At 57.1% G+C, this 14,410-nt stretch overlaps 1 protein-coding gene across 1 annotated transcript in view; it reads right to left on the reverse strand.

Moving 5' to 3' along the window:
• KDM4B (lysine demethylase 4B) overlaps positions 1 to 14,410 on the reverse strand; it is a 137,955-nt gene that overhangs the window by 42,257 nt on the left and 81,288 nt on the right. The window contains 1 exon segment of the mRNA XM_017847185.1: positions 2,741 to 2,937. Coding sequence (XP_017702674.1) covers positions 2,741 to 2,937 — 197 coding nt within the window.

Below are 14,410 nucleotides of genomic sequence, written 5' to 3' on the forward strand. Positions count from 1 at the left end.
GCCTGGGTCAGGGGAGAAGGCAGGCCATGTGGAGAGAGCACTGCTCAGGGGAGAACCGACCACCTCCCCAGTGGCGGGAGGGGCAGCTTGGGCTTTGAAACGTGAGTCACCCATCCGCCTCTCCAGAGAAAAGCACCCACCATGACTTAAAAAAAAAAAAAAAAAAAATAAGCGAATCAGCCTTGTGTTACATACTGAAGGCTTTAAAGAAAACTAGACCCTTGGGAAGCTGACTTCATTTGTTATTCAGGCTCGCTGCTGGGTGAAGGCAGCCCCCAGGATGGAGTGCACAGGAGAGGGCGGGAGGGGGCTCCTGGGAGGAGCAGGTCATGACTAGGAGCGAGGGGGCGGCTGGGGCAGGGAGGCCAGGCCACGCAAGGGCTGGTTCTGGGGGGGTCCACTTCCTGCGTGCAAAGATGGTTCCGAGCAGCGGTGAGCGCAGTGGCTTCCGCATCTCCTCCTGGCAGGCAATTTAGACGGCCTCTAGTCCCATTCCACTCCTGGAACTTGGTGCCAGTCTATTGGCAATCCGCTCTGTTGACCAATTAGCCTGAGCCACAATCAATTTAACCATTATGCAAATAGCACGTCCGGCTGGGCCTGGGAGTTGGGTGCACGAGCTCTGTGCTGGTGTGGCCGCCTGGAGTGGCCTCCCCAGGAGGCGGCTCTTCACGAGGAGCACGCAAAAGGCAGGAAATCAAAAGGACAGATCACAAGAGCAGAAAAGACGGCTTCACCTCGGCGGGGCTGTCAGGTGGGGCTGCCCTACACCAAGGGATGGCATCAGGGTGGAGGGAACATTCTCCGAGACAGGCCAGGGGGCGGGGAAGACAGAGGAGGCCCAGGCAGACGCCCAGACCACCCAGGAGTCCCAGACTCACAGACAGATGGACATGCCCAGTTCCAGGAGAAGTTACTGGACCAGGAGTGACTTTTCAGAAACCAGTTCCAAGGCCTGTTTCTTCAGAGTGTGGTGTGGGGGCCGAGGCTGAGCCGTCCCCAACCTTGGTGCTCAGTGGCTGGGTCTCGAGTGGGCACCATCCATCGCCAGCTGGGATAAGATCAAGCCAGCAGTGACTGGATGGCTGCAGAAGGCAGGCCACTGTTCAAAGGGAAGGCGGAGGCTGCCCCCACACCAGGGCCACCACTGTTGGCCCAAAGACCAGACCTGCCAGCAGCTAGTCTGGGTACGGCCCACAAGGTAGGAACAGTGTTTACAGGTTTTGTTTTGTTTTTTTTTCCCGGAGAGACAAGGTCTTGCTCCGTCATTCAGGCTGGAGTGCAGTGGTATGATCTCAGTTCGCTGCAGCCTCCACCTCCTGGGCTCAAGTGATCTTCCCGTCTCAGCCTCCTGAGTAGCTGGGACCACAGGAGCACACCACCACACCCAGCTAATTTTTAAATTTTGTTTAGAGATGGCAATATGTTGCCCGGGCTGGTCTCAAACCCCTGGACTCAAGCAATCCATCTTCCTTGGCCTCCAAAGCGCAGAGATTACAAGTGTGAGCGACTGTGCCTGGCCAATATTCACATTTTTAAGTGGCTCAAAACAGAAAAATTATAATATTTGGTAGCATGTGAAAATCATGAGATCTGGATTTCAGGGTGTGTAAACAAAGCTTCACGGACACAGCCCCGCACATTTCTTCTCTGTCTATCATCTGCAGGGGCCTTGAGATGCCATGAGTCGGCGAGACATCGAGACACAGGAGGTCTGGCCTGCCAAGTTGGCAAGTCACAAATGTTTGCTCTCTGGCCCTACCCAGGAGAAGTCAGCTGAGCCCACTCTGTGCCGTCCCTCCCGGCTCCAGCTCATGCTCAGGGGCTCCCTGAATGTTTCTTGGGCACCAAACAGGAGTGAGATCTGTCGATAATTGTGCCGGGAGCAGCTCAGAGCCCTGGAAGCCTGGACGCTTCCCAGAGTGGCGGCCGGGGAGGCCAGCACTTGTCTTCACTCTGGGCATGAAGTGGACCTCCTCCTTGGCTAGGACCTGCCTCTGTGTCCCCATGGCCTCTTGTAGTCAGAAGCCAAGAGGCTGCAAACGCTCTGCCCTCTCCTCCAGGTGGACATCAGACACCTGGCTGGAAGATCTGTGCGGCAGTGGAGACACCGACGTGCAGGGAGGGGTTCTGAGTAGGAGAAGGGCATCCAGGGTCATGCCAGGGGCCAGCCTTCTGAATCCTCTCCACGATCTCAAATCCAAGCAGCACCTTTACACCGAAGGAGCAACCGCAGACACAGAAGGGCAGGGGCTCTGTAGCCCATCTGATGCCATGTGAGTCCTTGCACGGGACCCGCCTGCTCTCAGTGCCAGGGAGGGGCCCGAGGAGCCCGACAGCAGAAACGCTGTGAGAGTAACAGGGAACCATGTGGCCTGGTGACTCTGCTGAGGCAGTGGCATGGGGCCTGGAAGCATGCCATGCTGAGGGTCAGCCTCCTGGCAGGGACGTGACAGGGAGTATGGGGAGCCCGCGCGTGTGAACGGCACAGACACTGCCCGCCGGAGCGGGGCCCACCCACCCCAGCAAGGCAAGGCCTCGAGAAAACGCTGTCTCAGACTCGAGGAGAAACAGACAGAACAGGAGGAGGAGAACGAACGAGGAGGCGGGGTGGATAGGAAGAAAGGGAGGAGCAGGACACAGCCTGGAGTCCCTGCAGGTGGGAAGGAGCCTGGGCCACCTGGCAGGGCCACCCTCCGTCACGCTGGGCCAGTCACGCAGCAGCCCCTTGGCAACTCACCTGCGGAGGAGCTTGGCCTTCAGCGAGGCCCGGGACGCGCTCCAGGAGCTCAGCTCAGGGCTGGTGAGCGCCGTGGGCCGCGTGTGGTCCAGCACCGTGAGGTCCTTGCCCTGCTTCCACAGCTCGTAGCGCTCGGGCTGCAGGATGCGCACGAACACGTCCATGGAGATCTTGACCATGTCCTTCCGGCACGTGCACTGTGGCAGGAGACAGGCACCTGAGCCTCTCCCTGCACCGCACCTGGATGGCTGGCTCCACACACCCTACTCCAGGGCAGGTGGGGCCCACGGCCCGGGCCTCCCACACCCCATCCCACCGCTGAGCTTTCCACTTCTAGAACATTTTTCTTTTCGAGACAGGGTCTCACTCTGTCACCAAGGCTGGAGCGCAGTGGTGCAATCATGGCTCACTGCAGCCTCAGCCTCTCAGGCTCAAGCGATCCTCCCGCCTCAGCCTCCTAAGTAGCTGGGACTACAGGAACCCACCAACACGTCTGGCTAATTCTTAGGAGACTTTTTAGAGATGGGGTCTCGCTATGTTGTTCAGGCTAGTATTGAACTCCTGGGTTCAAGTGATCCTCCTGCCTCAGCCTCCCAAAGCCCTGGAATTACAGGTGTGCACTACCACTCCAGGTCTGTTTCTAGAACTTCTATCACAAGTCAGGAAATGGCGGCCCCTAGTTGTGAGTCCCTGGTTTGCCTCCATGGAGTCGTAATGGCCACTGAGCAAACACCCAAGAGAAATGGGGGCTGGGCGCACGGCTTGATGAGGGGCCTGAGGTTCAGGACTGGGCACCACCCCACGCACAGTTGTCCAGAGACCAGCGAGGCTGAGATTCAGATGCTTCCTGTTGGTTCAGGCAAAAATCTCCCTCCCGTCAGATGCGGTTACCCCCAGGTAGGTAAAAATGGATACGGGGTATTTTATAACAGCAATTGTTCCAAGAGGGCCGGAAGAGGGGAAATGATGGCAGTCCCCAAAGAGCTGAGAGGACTGACAGGAATTCCGGAATGTGACAATGGCCACTCCTCAGGAGGCCTCACGAGGGCAATGGTGGCCCACGGGCTCCCGCACACCTCACCTGACTGCCCCCAGCTTGCAGGGCTGGAGGGACGCCAATGTTAATGAAGACGACGCTGAGGGTCTGGGAGGCTCAGGGACTTAGTGGCTACGAAAGGACATGAACATGCCACGTGCTGTGGCTGGCTTGCCTAGGGTCTTGCAGGAAGTGAGCAAACACCCAATAGGAATTTCCTGCAGCCCTTGTGTTTGGGAACCTCAAGCGAGTGGCAAGGATGAGCTGAAGTGCCCTCTAGCTGCCTCCCGGGCAGACCTGCCACTCTCACGCCCTCAGCCCTTCCCAGGTCACTGTTCCTGGTGGCTCTGCTGCTGCATCACTTTGGTCACACTGGGCACTGTGAAGGATGTTCTGCAGGTGACCTGGTGACACTCAACATTTCAGGGACTTGGGGCCAGAGAAGCCAGGCCCCAGAAGGCATGAACAGGGCAACATAGGGAGACCTGTTTCTACAAGGCATGAAGCCAGATGCCCAAGCGGCAATTCCCACCACGGCACTCAGATCCCAGGAGGCGGCCAGGAAGCTCTGGTCTGTCGCTTACCCGCTGAGATGGGGCTGGAAAAACACCAGCCTCGAGAGGAAGGGGGAAAGGGCAGGGCTGGCAAACAGTGTCACACAGGCCCAAACGCTAAGTGTTTTCAGCTTCGAGAAACTCTGCCACCATGCCTCAAAAGCATCACAGACGATGGGCAAATGCATGCACGTGGTTGTGTGTTAATAAAACTATTGACAAACACAGGCCAGGGCCAGAGTTGAACCACGGGCTGCAGTTTGGAAACTCCTGGTCTAGACTCTAGGGGACAAAGTATCCCTGGGAGTCCCCACAGGCATTGGGGAGGGCCATGCAGAAGCTCGGAGGGTGGGGGGCAGAGGCACGGGCCCCCCCTCTGAAGGGGGCACAGCCCTCGTCTCCTGCTAGGGAGAGGCAGGCCCAGGGACCACATGCCAGACACAGACTGCCCCCACCTCTGCCAACCCTCATCCCAGCCTCAGAAGCCCACGGGGAACTTTCTGCCTCTCCATCAAACACGCAAAGGAGAAGCCCATTCCCAAACATCGTAAGACAGTCTTCCGTTTCAAGTACCTGTCTTGCTGTCACTACCCGTGCTCAACAGGATGAAGGAAACAGGAAGGGAAAGACTTAATTCAACGCGACTATTCCCTTGCCCTGACAAACCTTTCCAGGTGGCCCGCCCTTTGCTTGGAGACACTGACATATTTACAACCCCAAATCTGAAGCTGTGGGGCTGGGGACAGCAGAAACCTTCCTGTGGAATTTCCTGCAGCTCGTGCCTCCTCCCACCTTCCCCAGTCCTGAGGGAGCCATGGAACCTTCTGCTGGATCCAGGAGCAGGGGCTTGGGAACAGTTAGAGCCTGACCATGCTGAGCAGGAGGGAATATTTATGGCCAAGCAATTCCCAGCAAACTCAATTCATTCAATGAAAGATGGCGCGGGAGAGGAAGGCTGGTGGTGTCATTTGGCCGTGGAGTGGCAGGAGCACAGATGGTGCCCGCGTTTCAGACTCCTGGCTGGGCCAGCCGCTCCGGCATCCCCATCCACAGCAGCTTAGGGGATTTGTATTGAGCGGCTTTGCAATTGCTTTTCCTTAAGTAATTAAAAAAAGCACCTGTGTGCACCCATGGATGGGACAGGCAGACACGCTCCATGGAGCACACTGCCGTGGCCTGGAGCCTGGCCTGAGCCCCCTCGCCCGGCTGGGGCTGGCCAGGCTCCAGAGATGCGTCCCCTGCCCCGGGGGCTGGCCCCACTGTCAGGACAAAGCTGCTGGTGCCAGCCCGCCCACGGCTGGACTGGAAGGAGGTGGCGGCTGGGAGCATTCCTGCGAGTCTCCATGTGGCCCTGCAGGGAGCTGGGGAGCTGGGACACCCAAGAAGCAAACAGTAGGAAGGAGGCAAGGCCGGTGGGTCGTGGGGAGGGAAGCATGGCCTCATGGATCGAGGACACAGGGCAGTCACTTCCGAGTGCTGGGCAGCTCCGCAGGGCCACAGTGTGGGAGAGAAACCGCTGGGGCTGGTGAGGAGACCCAGCTCCCCTCAGCAGCAGCCTCCTGCTGAACATGCCCAGCCCCCACTGCAAGCCACCAACTCCGGCCTCTTCGGATCGGCTGCGTGCCTGTGGGAGCCACGTGCCCAAGAAAAGGGTGAGCCAGGCACGTGAGGACTTCTGTGGGCTGTTCTACTGTGGCTGGGAAGGGTTCAGAGCAGGCTGAAGGGAGCTCCACCACAGAGTCCTCGGGCAGGGCGGACCTCGCTGTCTATTTTCATTCATTAGCGAGGCCCCTGACTGTCCTCACCACAGCCCTGTCTAGCTGCCCACTCTGTGGGACACGTGTGTCTGCGAGGCTGTGCAGGAGTGACTGGAGGGGACGGGCCCTGCCCGCTACAATTTCCTGCTCCCCGACTTGGTGGTCGTCTGTCAGCACTCGCGACAGAGAAGGAAGGTGCCGTCTGGGGGAATCTGGCCGTGTCATTAGTTTCTGACGGAGAAATCAGGCACAAACGGCAAGAGAAGGTCTGCGCGGCCCCCGAAGGCCTGAGCACACCCCAGGGCCCTGTGTTCCATCGTGTGACGTGATACATGCAGCCACCAGAGCTGTGTGTATGGGTGAGGCTGCCCTGAGAGCTGCGGGGGAAGCTGGGCAAGTCTGGCCAAGGCAGGGTGGCGGTCCAAGACCAGGAGGCGGGGACTCAGGTGAGGAACGTGGAGCATGAAGCCAGGGTCCCACCGCCAGTCTCCACGGAGGGTCTTTGTTCCCAAATACGCTGCATTCTCTGCGGGTCACGGCCTCAGGTTGCCTGGCCTTGGGATCAGCCTCTCGTCGACAGGTTGGACCCAACTGCAAGTTCTCTGCCCCCACCACTCTCCCCAACGCTAAGGTCCTGGTCTCACTGCTCTGGGTTGGGCTCGAACCCATAAGTTCCTTCTCATTCCCAGGTGAAGCTAGCAGAGCAGAGTCTCAAAGCAAGACCACCCCTCTTGGTGCCCCAGATGCCAAGCAGAACCGGGTTCTTGGACAGCGCCCATGTCAGGGGGCGGCCTGACCACCCTGCCAAGTGCACCTCTGGGGACCTGGACAGCACCGCTTCCCAGCGAATCAGCAGAGGGAGAGGTGGCTGCTGGGTCCTGCGGAATCCCCCAGAGGAGGAGGGTGGGTCAGCATCACGGCCCCTACTTGGCCCCCAGGAAGCACGGAGCAGACCCCGGCAGCCTTGGGAGGATGCAGGGAGGAGACGAGCAGCTCTGCCAAGCTGCAGACGATGGGCGGAACGTGGATCTTTGCACACTCCGGGCAAGCTCGTCCCTAACCTCCCCCTGCCCGTGATCTTGCCTGAGGAAGGAAGGAATTCAAAGACGTCCTTTGCTTTTATATTGAAAGACAAGTATGCTTGTGCACACACACACATCACAATGACTCTAACCAAACCGTTCAACCGTCGTGGACAGAATAAATAAATGACACACGACAGGGAGGCGTGCGCTAGGAAGATGTGGTCTACAGGACCCTTTCAATGACAGAAACGTCCTCAGGATGTGTCTGTTATCTGAAGAAACACAAAGTGCACAGTCATGAATACAGCAAGAGCCCAATTATGAACAGAGGTCTCTAAAGAGAATGCCCACAGTGCATGGCCAACTTGGGCTGATGATGCAGAGGGCACAGGACCCAGAGCGGGGCCGAGCAGGAGGCCAGGGCTGTCCATGCCTGGAGCGGGGCTGCTTCCCGGCAGGGGCAGAGGCCCAGAAGCCGGTGGTGGGGCGTGCGCGGCCGCCATGCTCAGTACAAACTGGGACTGCCGCCCATGTCTACACAGACACACCTGCATCAAAACACTCACTGTGGTTCTTTCAATTGTGGGAGTAAACACTTCTGTCCTACTTATTTCTCTAAATCTCTTTATTGAGAAGGCATATCACCTAAGGTGGGCCCATGGGCCACATCTGGCTTACCACTTGTTATTTGTGAAGTTTTATTCACACAGCCACGCCCGTTCGTATCATCCACAGCTGTGTTCATGCTACAAGGGCAGGGCAGAACGCTCACAATGGGGAATAGCACAGCCTGCGAAGCTGCAAACAGTTACTATCAGGTCCTTCACAGTAAGTGGGCTGGCTCAAATGGTGGCTCACACCTGTCATCCCAGCACTTTGGGAGGCTGAGGCAGGCGGATCGCTTGAGGCCAGGAGTTCAAAACCAGCCTGGGCAACATAGTGAGACACTGTCTCTACAAAAATTTATTTTTAAAATTAGGTGAGTGTGGTGGTGCACGCCTATTGTCCTAGCTACTTGGGAGGCCGAGGTGGGAGGATCATCTGAGCCCAGGGGGTTGAGGCTGCAGTGACCTGTGATCATGCCACAGCTCTCCAGCCTAGGTGACAGACTGAGACCCTGTCTCAAAAGAAAAAGCTTGCTGAAGCCTGATTTAAGTCATGAAGTTACCTTTCTAGTGTAACTCGCAGTGTAACAGCCTCGGGGTGAACATCACATTCCACAGACCAGCTTCAGCACACTCTGGGAGCAATCGCAGATGTGTCTGTGTAGACATGGGCGGCAGTCCCAGTTTGTACTGAGCATGGCGGCCGCGCACGCCCCACCACCGGCTTCTGGGCCTCTGACTGCCCCTGCCGGAAAGCAGCCCCGCTCCAGGCATGGACAGCCCTGGCCTCCTGCTCGGCCCCGCTCTGGGTCCTGTGCCCTCTGCATCATCAGCCCAAGTTGGCCATGCACTGTGGGCATGCTGCCCCAGGAACTCAGGTGCAGCTCAGGGAGCTGGGCCCACCACACCTCAGCCTCATGGGGGCCTGGATCCTGCTGCCCGGACGGGGCCCAGGGGGTGCGACTCTCCCGGCCTCACCACCTGACCCAGCTCCAAACTCCCAGAGCCCACAGACTTCGCACATTCCAGCGGGGATGGCCCCAGTTGTCTTAATGAGCCCAGATACTCATATACGGGAGAAAACAGCAATTCGGGTCCCTGAAATGACAACTTCGGGACCCAGAGTCAGGCTCTGGTTCTCCCGGGTTCGCTGAGACCTGCCCAGGGTCTGGGGAAGAGAAGAGGCACAGCCTGAGGAGTGACGTCTTCTGTTTCTAATTTTTGGGGGGTGTGAGGATGTCCATTATATCCGTGACATCAGTTCCAATACATCAGCTCCACCTAAAAGCAGTCCTATTTTGGAAGCTCCCAAGGGACACACATGAGGTCCAAATCCTGGAAGTGGCATTCCCAGAAAAACCCCCTTCCAAGCCAGAGCATCCCTGTGCCTGCTCCTTGCTGGGTTCAGAACTGTCTGGCTCAGAATTGAAAGCACGTTTTAAGGACCTTTAATTTCACAAGATTTTAGTTGCTGGGGGAAAAAAAAAAAGGTACTGATCTTAGATTAGGTTCTGCAATTGTGGCCATAAAAACCCAGAGCAAAACGGTTTCTAACTTCTAGTTCAAAAAGAGTCACGTCTCCCATGTCCGATCTATAATAGGCTATGAATTAATAAGTCTGAATTAATAAGTCTGAATTAATGTAGTTTTACCATGCAACGCCGGGCCCTGCCCTGAAGCAGCTCATAGTGTAACTGGGAGACAAAACAAACACATACGAGAAGCCGGGGGACCCGGGAGCAGAATGGGGCCATGTGCCCAGGAGCTGTACCGGCATGCCTGCTTGTCCTGTTGTTGCCGGGGTGGGAGTGCACCAGCCGGAGTGAGCTCCTCTGCTTCTCGGGGTCCTGCCAGTGGGACTCATTGGCCAGGGATTCGGCCAGCCTCCCTGCCACCCACCCAGCAGCCACAGGACACTTTTCTCCAGATAAAAAGGGGAGGGCCAGGCTGCAGGCAGCTGTCGGGAGGGGCCCTCCTCCTGCCCCTCACTCAACCCATGATGTGCGGGTGGCCAAGCCTCAGGAGCTTGGAAGCCACTCAGAAGGTGGCTGGCCTGCCCTGGCTCTACAGAAGGTGGCCGTGCACCCCCGTGCCCCATGTCACCTCCTTTAGGACCAGGGCAGGATGGGGAAGGGAATCGGGAAGGGAACAGGGTGTGGAGCGAGCCTCACAGAGCAGAAGCCAGGCTCCCCGGGCTCGGGGCCGTTCCCTCCATCCTTCTCCAACACGGACCCTCCTGACGTGGCTAACATGAGTCTCCACTGACAGATGCTGTCACAGACCCTTAAGAAAAACCTGGGGTGGAGAGAGGGTCTAGCAGGAGGCTGGACAAGCTGCAGCTGCTGTTTGCAAATGACAGGCCCAGGACTGATGGCCGTCGAGTTCAGGGGACCTGGACTAATCTCAGCACGGCTGCTGGCTGGCTGGCCCCTGTCACCTGGTGCCCAAACACCAAGCCAACTAGCTAGAAGCAGTGTGGCCGTCATCTGTCCCGGAAGGCTGACGCATCCGACAGCCCGATATTCCCGACGCAGGCCTCAGAGGATCCGCTGCTACATTCCCAGGAAAATCCAAAAGCAGGCGGGGCTGCTGGTTTGCCTCTGGTTATGCAGAGCAGAGCCCGATGTAGAGATAAATAGATTTCTTTTTTCCAAAGCATGAAAAAAATAGAAATCAGAATGTCGATGGGCTCGGAGCTGGCAGTCGCAGAGCCCAGGGCCTGCTTTAGGACGTTGTGCCAACCGAAATTGGCTCGTGTGGTGCCTGCTGCAGAGAGCGGGGGAAGGGGTCAGAGAGTCCAGGAGTGGCCAGGCCTGCCCGGTGCCTGCAGGAAGCGAACACTGGCCCTGGGCTCTGCATACTCACCGGCCTCACTGGCAGCAGTGCCTTCCAAAAGGGGGTGCCACCAACTGCCCCACACACCCTGCCCTGTCCTGCAGGCTGTCACAGGACTGTGCGGAAGGCGGAAGGGGTGGGTGCGTGGTGGGCAGGGCCGTTGCCAGGAGAGGCGGCTTTGGCTCTATCTTGCACTCCCCAGGGCTTTAAAGTGAAATAAATTTAACCTTTTCATGGGAATAAATATTAATGCCCAATAAAACCTGGAGATCTTATTACTTAGCACCGCCATAGCACCGGACTTGCAGAGCTCTTCACTGCTCAGACTGCTCCCAGGCAGGCCGGGGGAAGGGAGTGGGGAGAGAGACGCTGACGTCAGGGGCCACATCCACAGGCCACAGTGGACCAGGGCTCTCCTGTGGGCGGGGCAGGTGCCGCACCCACCACCTGTCACCCGTCACCCATCGCCCCCCGCCCGTTGCTGGTGAAAGGAGAGCCTGAGGGGAGCCGGGGCCTCGATTCCCTGCTGCGGTACAAGACCCCTCAGACCAGCAAGAGACCGGGAGGAGCCCCAGAGGCCACCCCGGCCCTGGCCCCATTCCTCTCCTGCTCCCCTGGCCTGTGGAGGCTCAGCCCCTCTCCCAGACTTCCCAGGGGTGCCCAGCTCCACCCTCCCCCAGGCTCCGGCCTTCATCGTTGGCGACTTCCACACTGACCTGCTGATCCTTCAAGGGACACCGAGAAGGCCCCACTGCCTCCACTCCCTGCCAGGCAATACCATGCCCCTTCTGGGCAGCCAGAGGCAACTGCAGGAAGGAGGCCACGCTCACGGCGCCTGGCTGTAAGTGACGCCCTGGTTGGTTGCCAAGCCCACGCCACCCATCTCTCTCCTAAAGCTACGGGAAAGTGGCTTTAGGGAGGACACACCTGCCAGGACAGGGAAGACAGAAAAGGAGACGACGGCGGGCTGGTGGTGGGACGTGGCGAGCAGGCTGACAGCCACCAGGGGCCAATCCCAGCAGAGACACGGACGGTGGTGGCGGGAGCACACCTCACGCCTCACAGCCCAGGGTTCCCTGGAAACGAGGGTGGGATCGCTCACCACGGAGGTCTGGGTGAGGACTGCTGGAGCACCCAACCCCTCCTGGCGCCCTGGTGGCCATCTGTCCCTCCTCGCTGGACTCCATAGGCTCATTTACTGGAGAGGCCAGAGAAGGTGGGTGTCTGGGCTGGGGACACTGGGCACAGTGGAGGATGTGGGTGCCACCCTTAGGAGCCCAGGCAGGAGGCTGGAGGGCTACTCCCTGCACAATCTGGCTGGCCCAAGGGGAGAGACCCAAAGGGCCTGATGTGGGCCCCCCCATAACAGTGCACCCAGGTATCCCAGGGTAAAGCACTGAGTGAGCCCCTCCCTGCCCTTCCCCTGCATCCACAGCCGACCCGGATCTCCCCGGGTAAAGCACCAAGTGAGGCCCTCCCCTCCCTTCCCCTGCATCCACAGCCTACCTGGATCTCCCTTGGTAAAGCACCGAGTGAGGCCCTCCCCGCCCTTCCCCTGCATCCACAGCCCACCCGGATCTCCCGGGGTAAAGCACTGAGTGAGCCCCTCCCCGCCCTTCCCCTGCATCCACAGCCCACCCGGATCTCCCGGGGTAGAGCACTGAGTGAGCCCCTCCCCGCCCTTCCCCTGCATCCAGAGCCCACCCGGATTTCCCGGGGTAAAGCACTGAATGAGGCCCTCCCCGCTATCTCCTTGCATCCCGAGCCATCATCAGCCTCCGTTGCCTGCTTGGGTTTTTGGGTTTTTTTTTTTTTTTTTGAGACAGAATCTCACTCTATTACCCAGGCTGGAGCTGGAGTGTGGTGGCGTGATCACAGAGGCGCACTGTAGACTCCAAGCCCTGGGTTCGAGCAATTCTCCTGCCTCAGCCTCCCAAAGTGCTGCATTACAGGCGTGAGCCACTGTACCCAGCCCCTCACTTGTAATCATTACACTCGATCATTACCCCCAAGCATCAGAGAGATGGGCCTGCACTATGATCCCCAGAGATTAAAATAAACAATCAAAATAAACCCCAAAAAACAAAAAACTGGTAAGAAACAGAGGACAGAGAAGATATTTTCTTTTTTCTTTCTTCTTTTTTGAGATGGAGTCTCGCTCTTGTCACCCAGGTTGGAGTGCAATGGCACAACCTCGGTTCACTGCAACCTCCGCCTCCTGGGTTCAAGTGATTCTCCTACTTCAGCCTCCCGAGTAGCTGGGATTACAGGTACCCACTGCCACGCCCGGCTAATTTTTTGTACTTTGAGTAGCAACGGGGTTTCACCACATTGGCCAGGCTGGTCTCGAACTCCTGACCTCAGGTGATCTGCCTGCTTCGGCCTCCCAAAGTGCTGGAATCACAGGTGTGAGCCATCATGTCCAGTCAGAGAAGACATTTTCAAAAGGAATTTAAACCTATCATCAATCAATATCCTCAGGAAAGAAAGATACTACATCGTGAAAGAAGAAGAGGGCTTCACTCCAGCCTAAGACCCTGTCTCATTCCAGAGCGAGATCCTGCCTTGAAAACAAGAACAAGGACAACAACGACAAGGCAAAGTAGAAAATGGAGGTGGGGAAGATAAAGAAAGTGGAACGCTAGTTCTGAGAGCCCAACAGTGAGTCACAGGAGTTTGAAATAGAAACAAGAAAATAGAAACAGGAGAGCAAATAATCAATGAAACCATTCAAGAAAGTTGACCAGAATCATGGGAAAGGTTGGAAAAGATGGATGGAAAGGCCCAAGGAGGGGAAGTGACAAAATCAGACACACACCAGGTACCCAGTGAGGGGACTTCAGGACACCTGGGACACAAAGAGGGTTCAATAAGCTTCCAGAAGGGAGAAAAACAGGTTCCACATCAAGGATGAGGAATCAGAGGAGCATCTTTGTGCCAGCAGCACTGGATGAGAACCACGGATCGGTGTGGCCTTCGAAGGGACTTCAATACCCAGCCAAACTATCCACCACACAGACAGCAGCCTTTCCTGCACAAGTTCTTCTACTTTGTTGCCTAACCATCCTGTGGAGTTTTTGGTTTCATTTTCAATCTCTGCCCTTTCCTTATTTCTCATAGTTCTGGAGGCTGGAAAGTCCAAGATCAAAGCACTGGCAGATTTGGAGTCTGGTGAGGGTCACTTCCTGGTTCCTAGACGGTGCCTTCTCACTGTGTCCTCCTCTGGTGGAAAGGGTGAGGGAGCTCTCTGGGGGCTCTTCTATAAGGGCTCTGCTCTCCTCCACGAGGGTGCCACCCTCAGGCCCTGTTTTCAAACGAGAAAACTCTCAAAACTTTACTGCCTGTGTTCCTTTCTCAAGAAGCCCCTGGAAGGTATGTCCCTCAGAAATGAGGTCACAGCAGGTGTGGAGGCCACAGTAACTCCATCTTGGATGCTAACCTGCCATGTTGGCTTCTGATTAACCCCCATTCTGGGAAGGCCTCTGAGATTTCCAGTTCATCTACCACTCCTTGTATACGAGAAGGTACTTACTGTAAATCTTGCCCTTTGGTCAAATGGCCCTGAGGTTTCCATATTTCAATTGTCTTGCACATCCCTGAACCACCCTTCCCTACGGTATATAAGCCCTGGGTCTGGGGATGATGGTGCAGGGATCCATTGTCTTGTCTCACTGCTGCCACCCAAGACACAGACATGGCTTCTCTTCGTAAATCCTTATTAAATGTTTCTCTCTGAGAAACTGAATGCCAGCCTCTTTCTTTAGCCTCTCAGCATCCTTGGACCTTGGGGTAGATTTGCACAGACCTGCTCATCATGTTTAAAGAGAAAGGAAACAAATGGGCCTTCTGGCACCCCAC

Source organism: Rhinopithecus bieti, unplaced genomic scaffold (genome assembly GCF_001698545.2).
Source record: "Rhinopithecus bieti isolate Rb0 unplaced genomic scaffold, ASM169854v2 scaffold_28055, whole genome shotgun sequence".
Taxonomy (NCBI): Eukaryota; Metazoa; Chordata; class Mammalia; order Primates; family Cercopithecidae; genus Rhinopithecus; species Rhinopithecus bieti.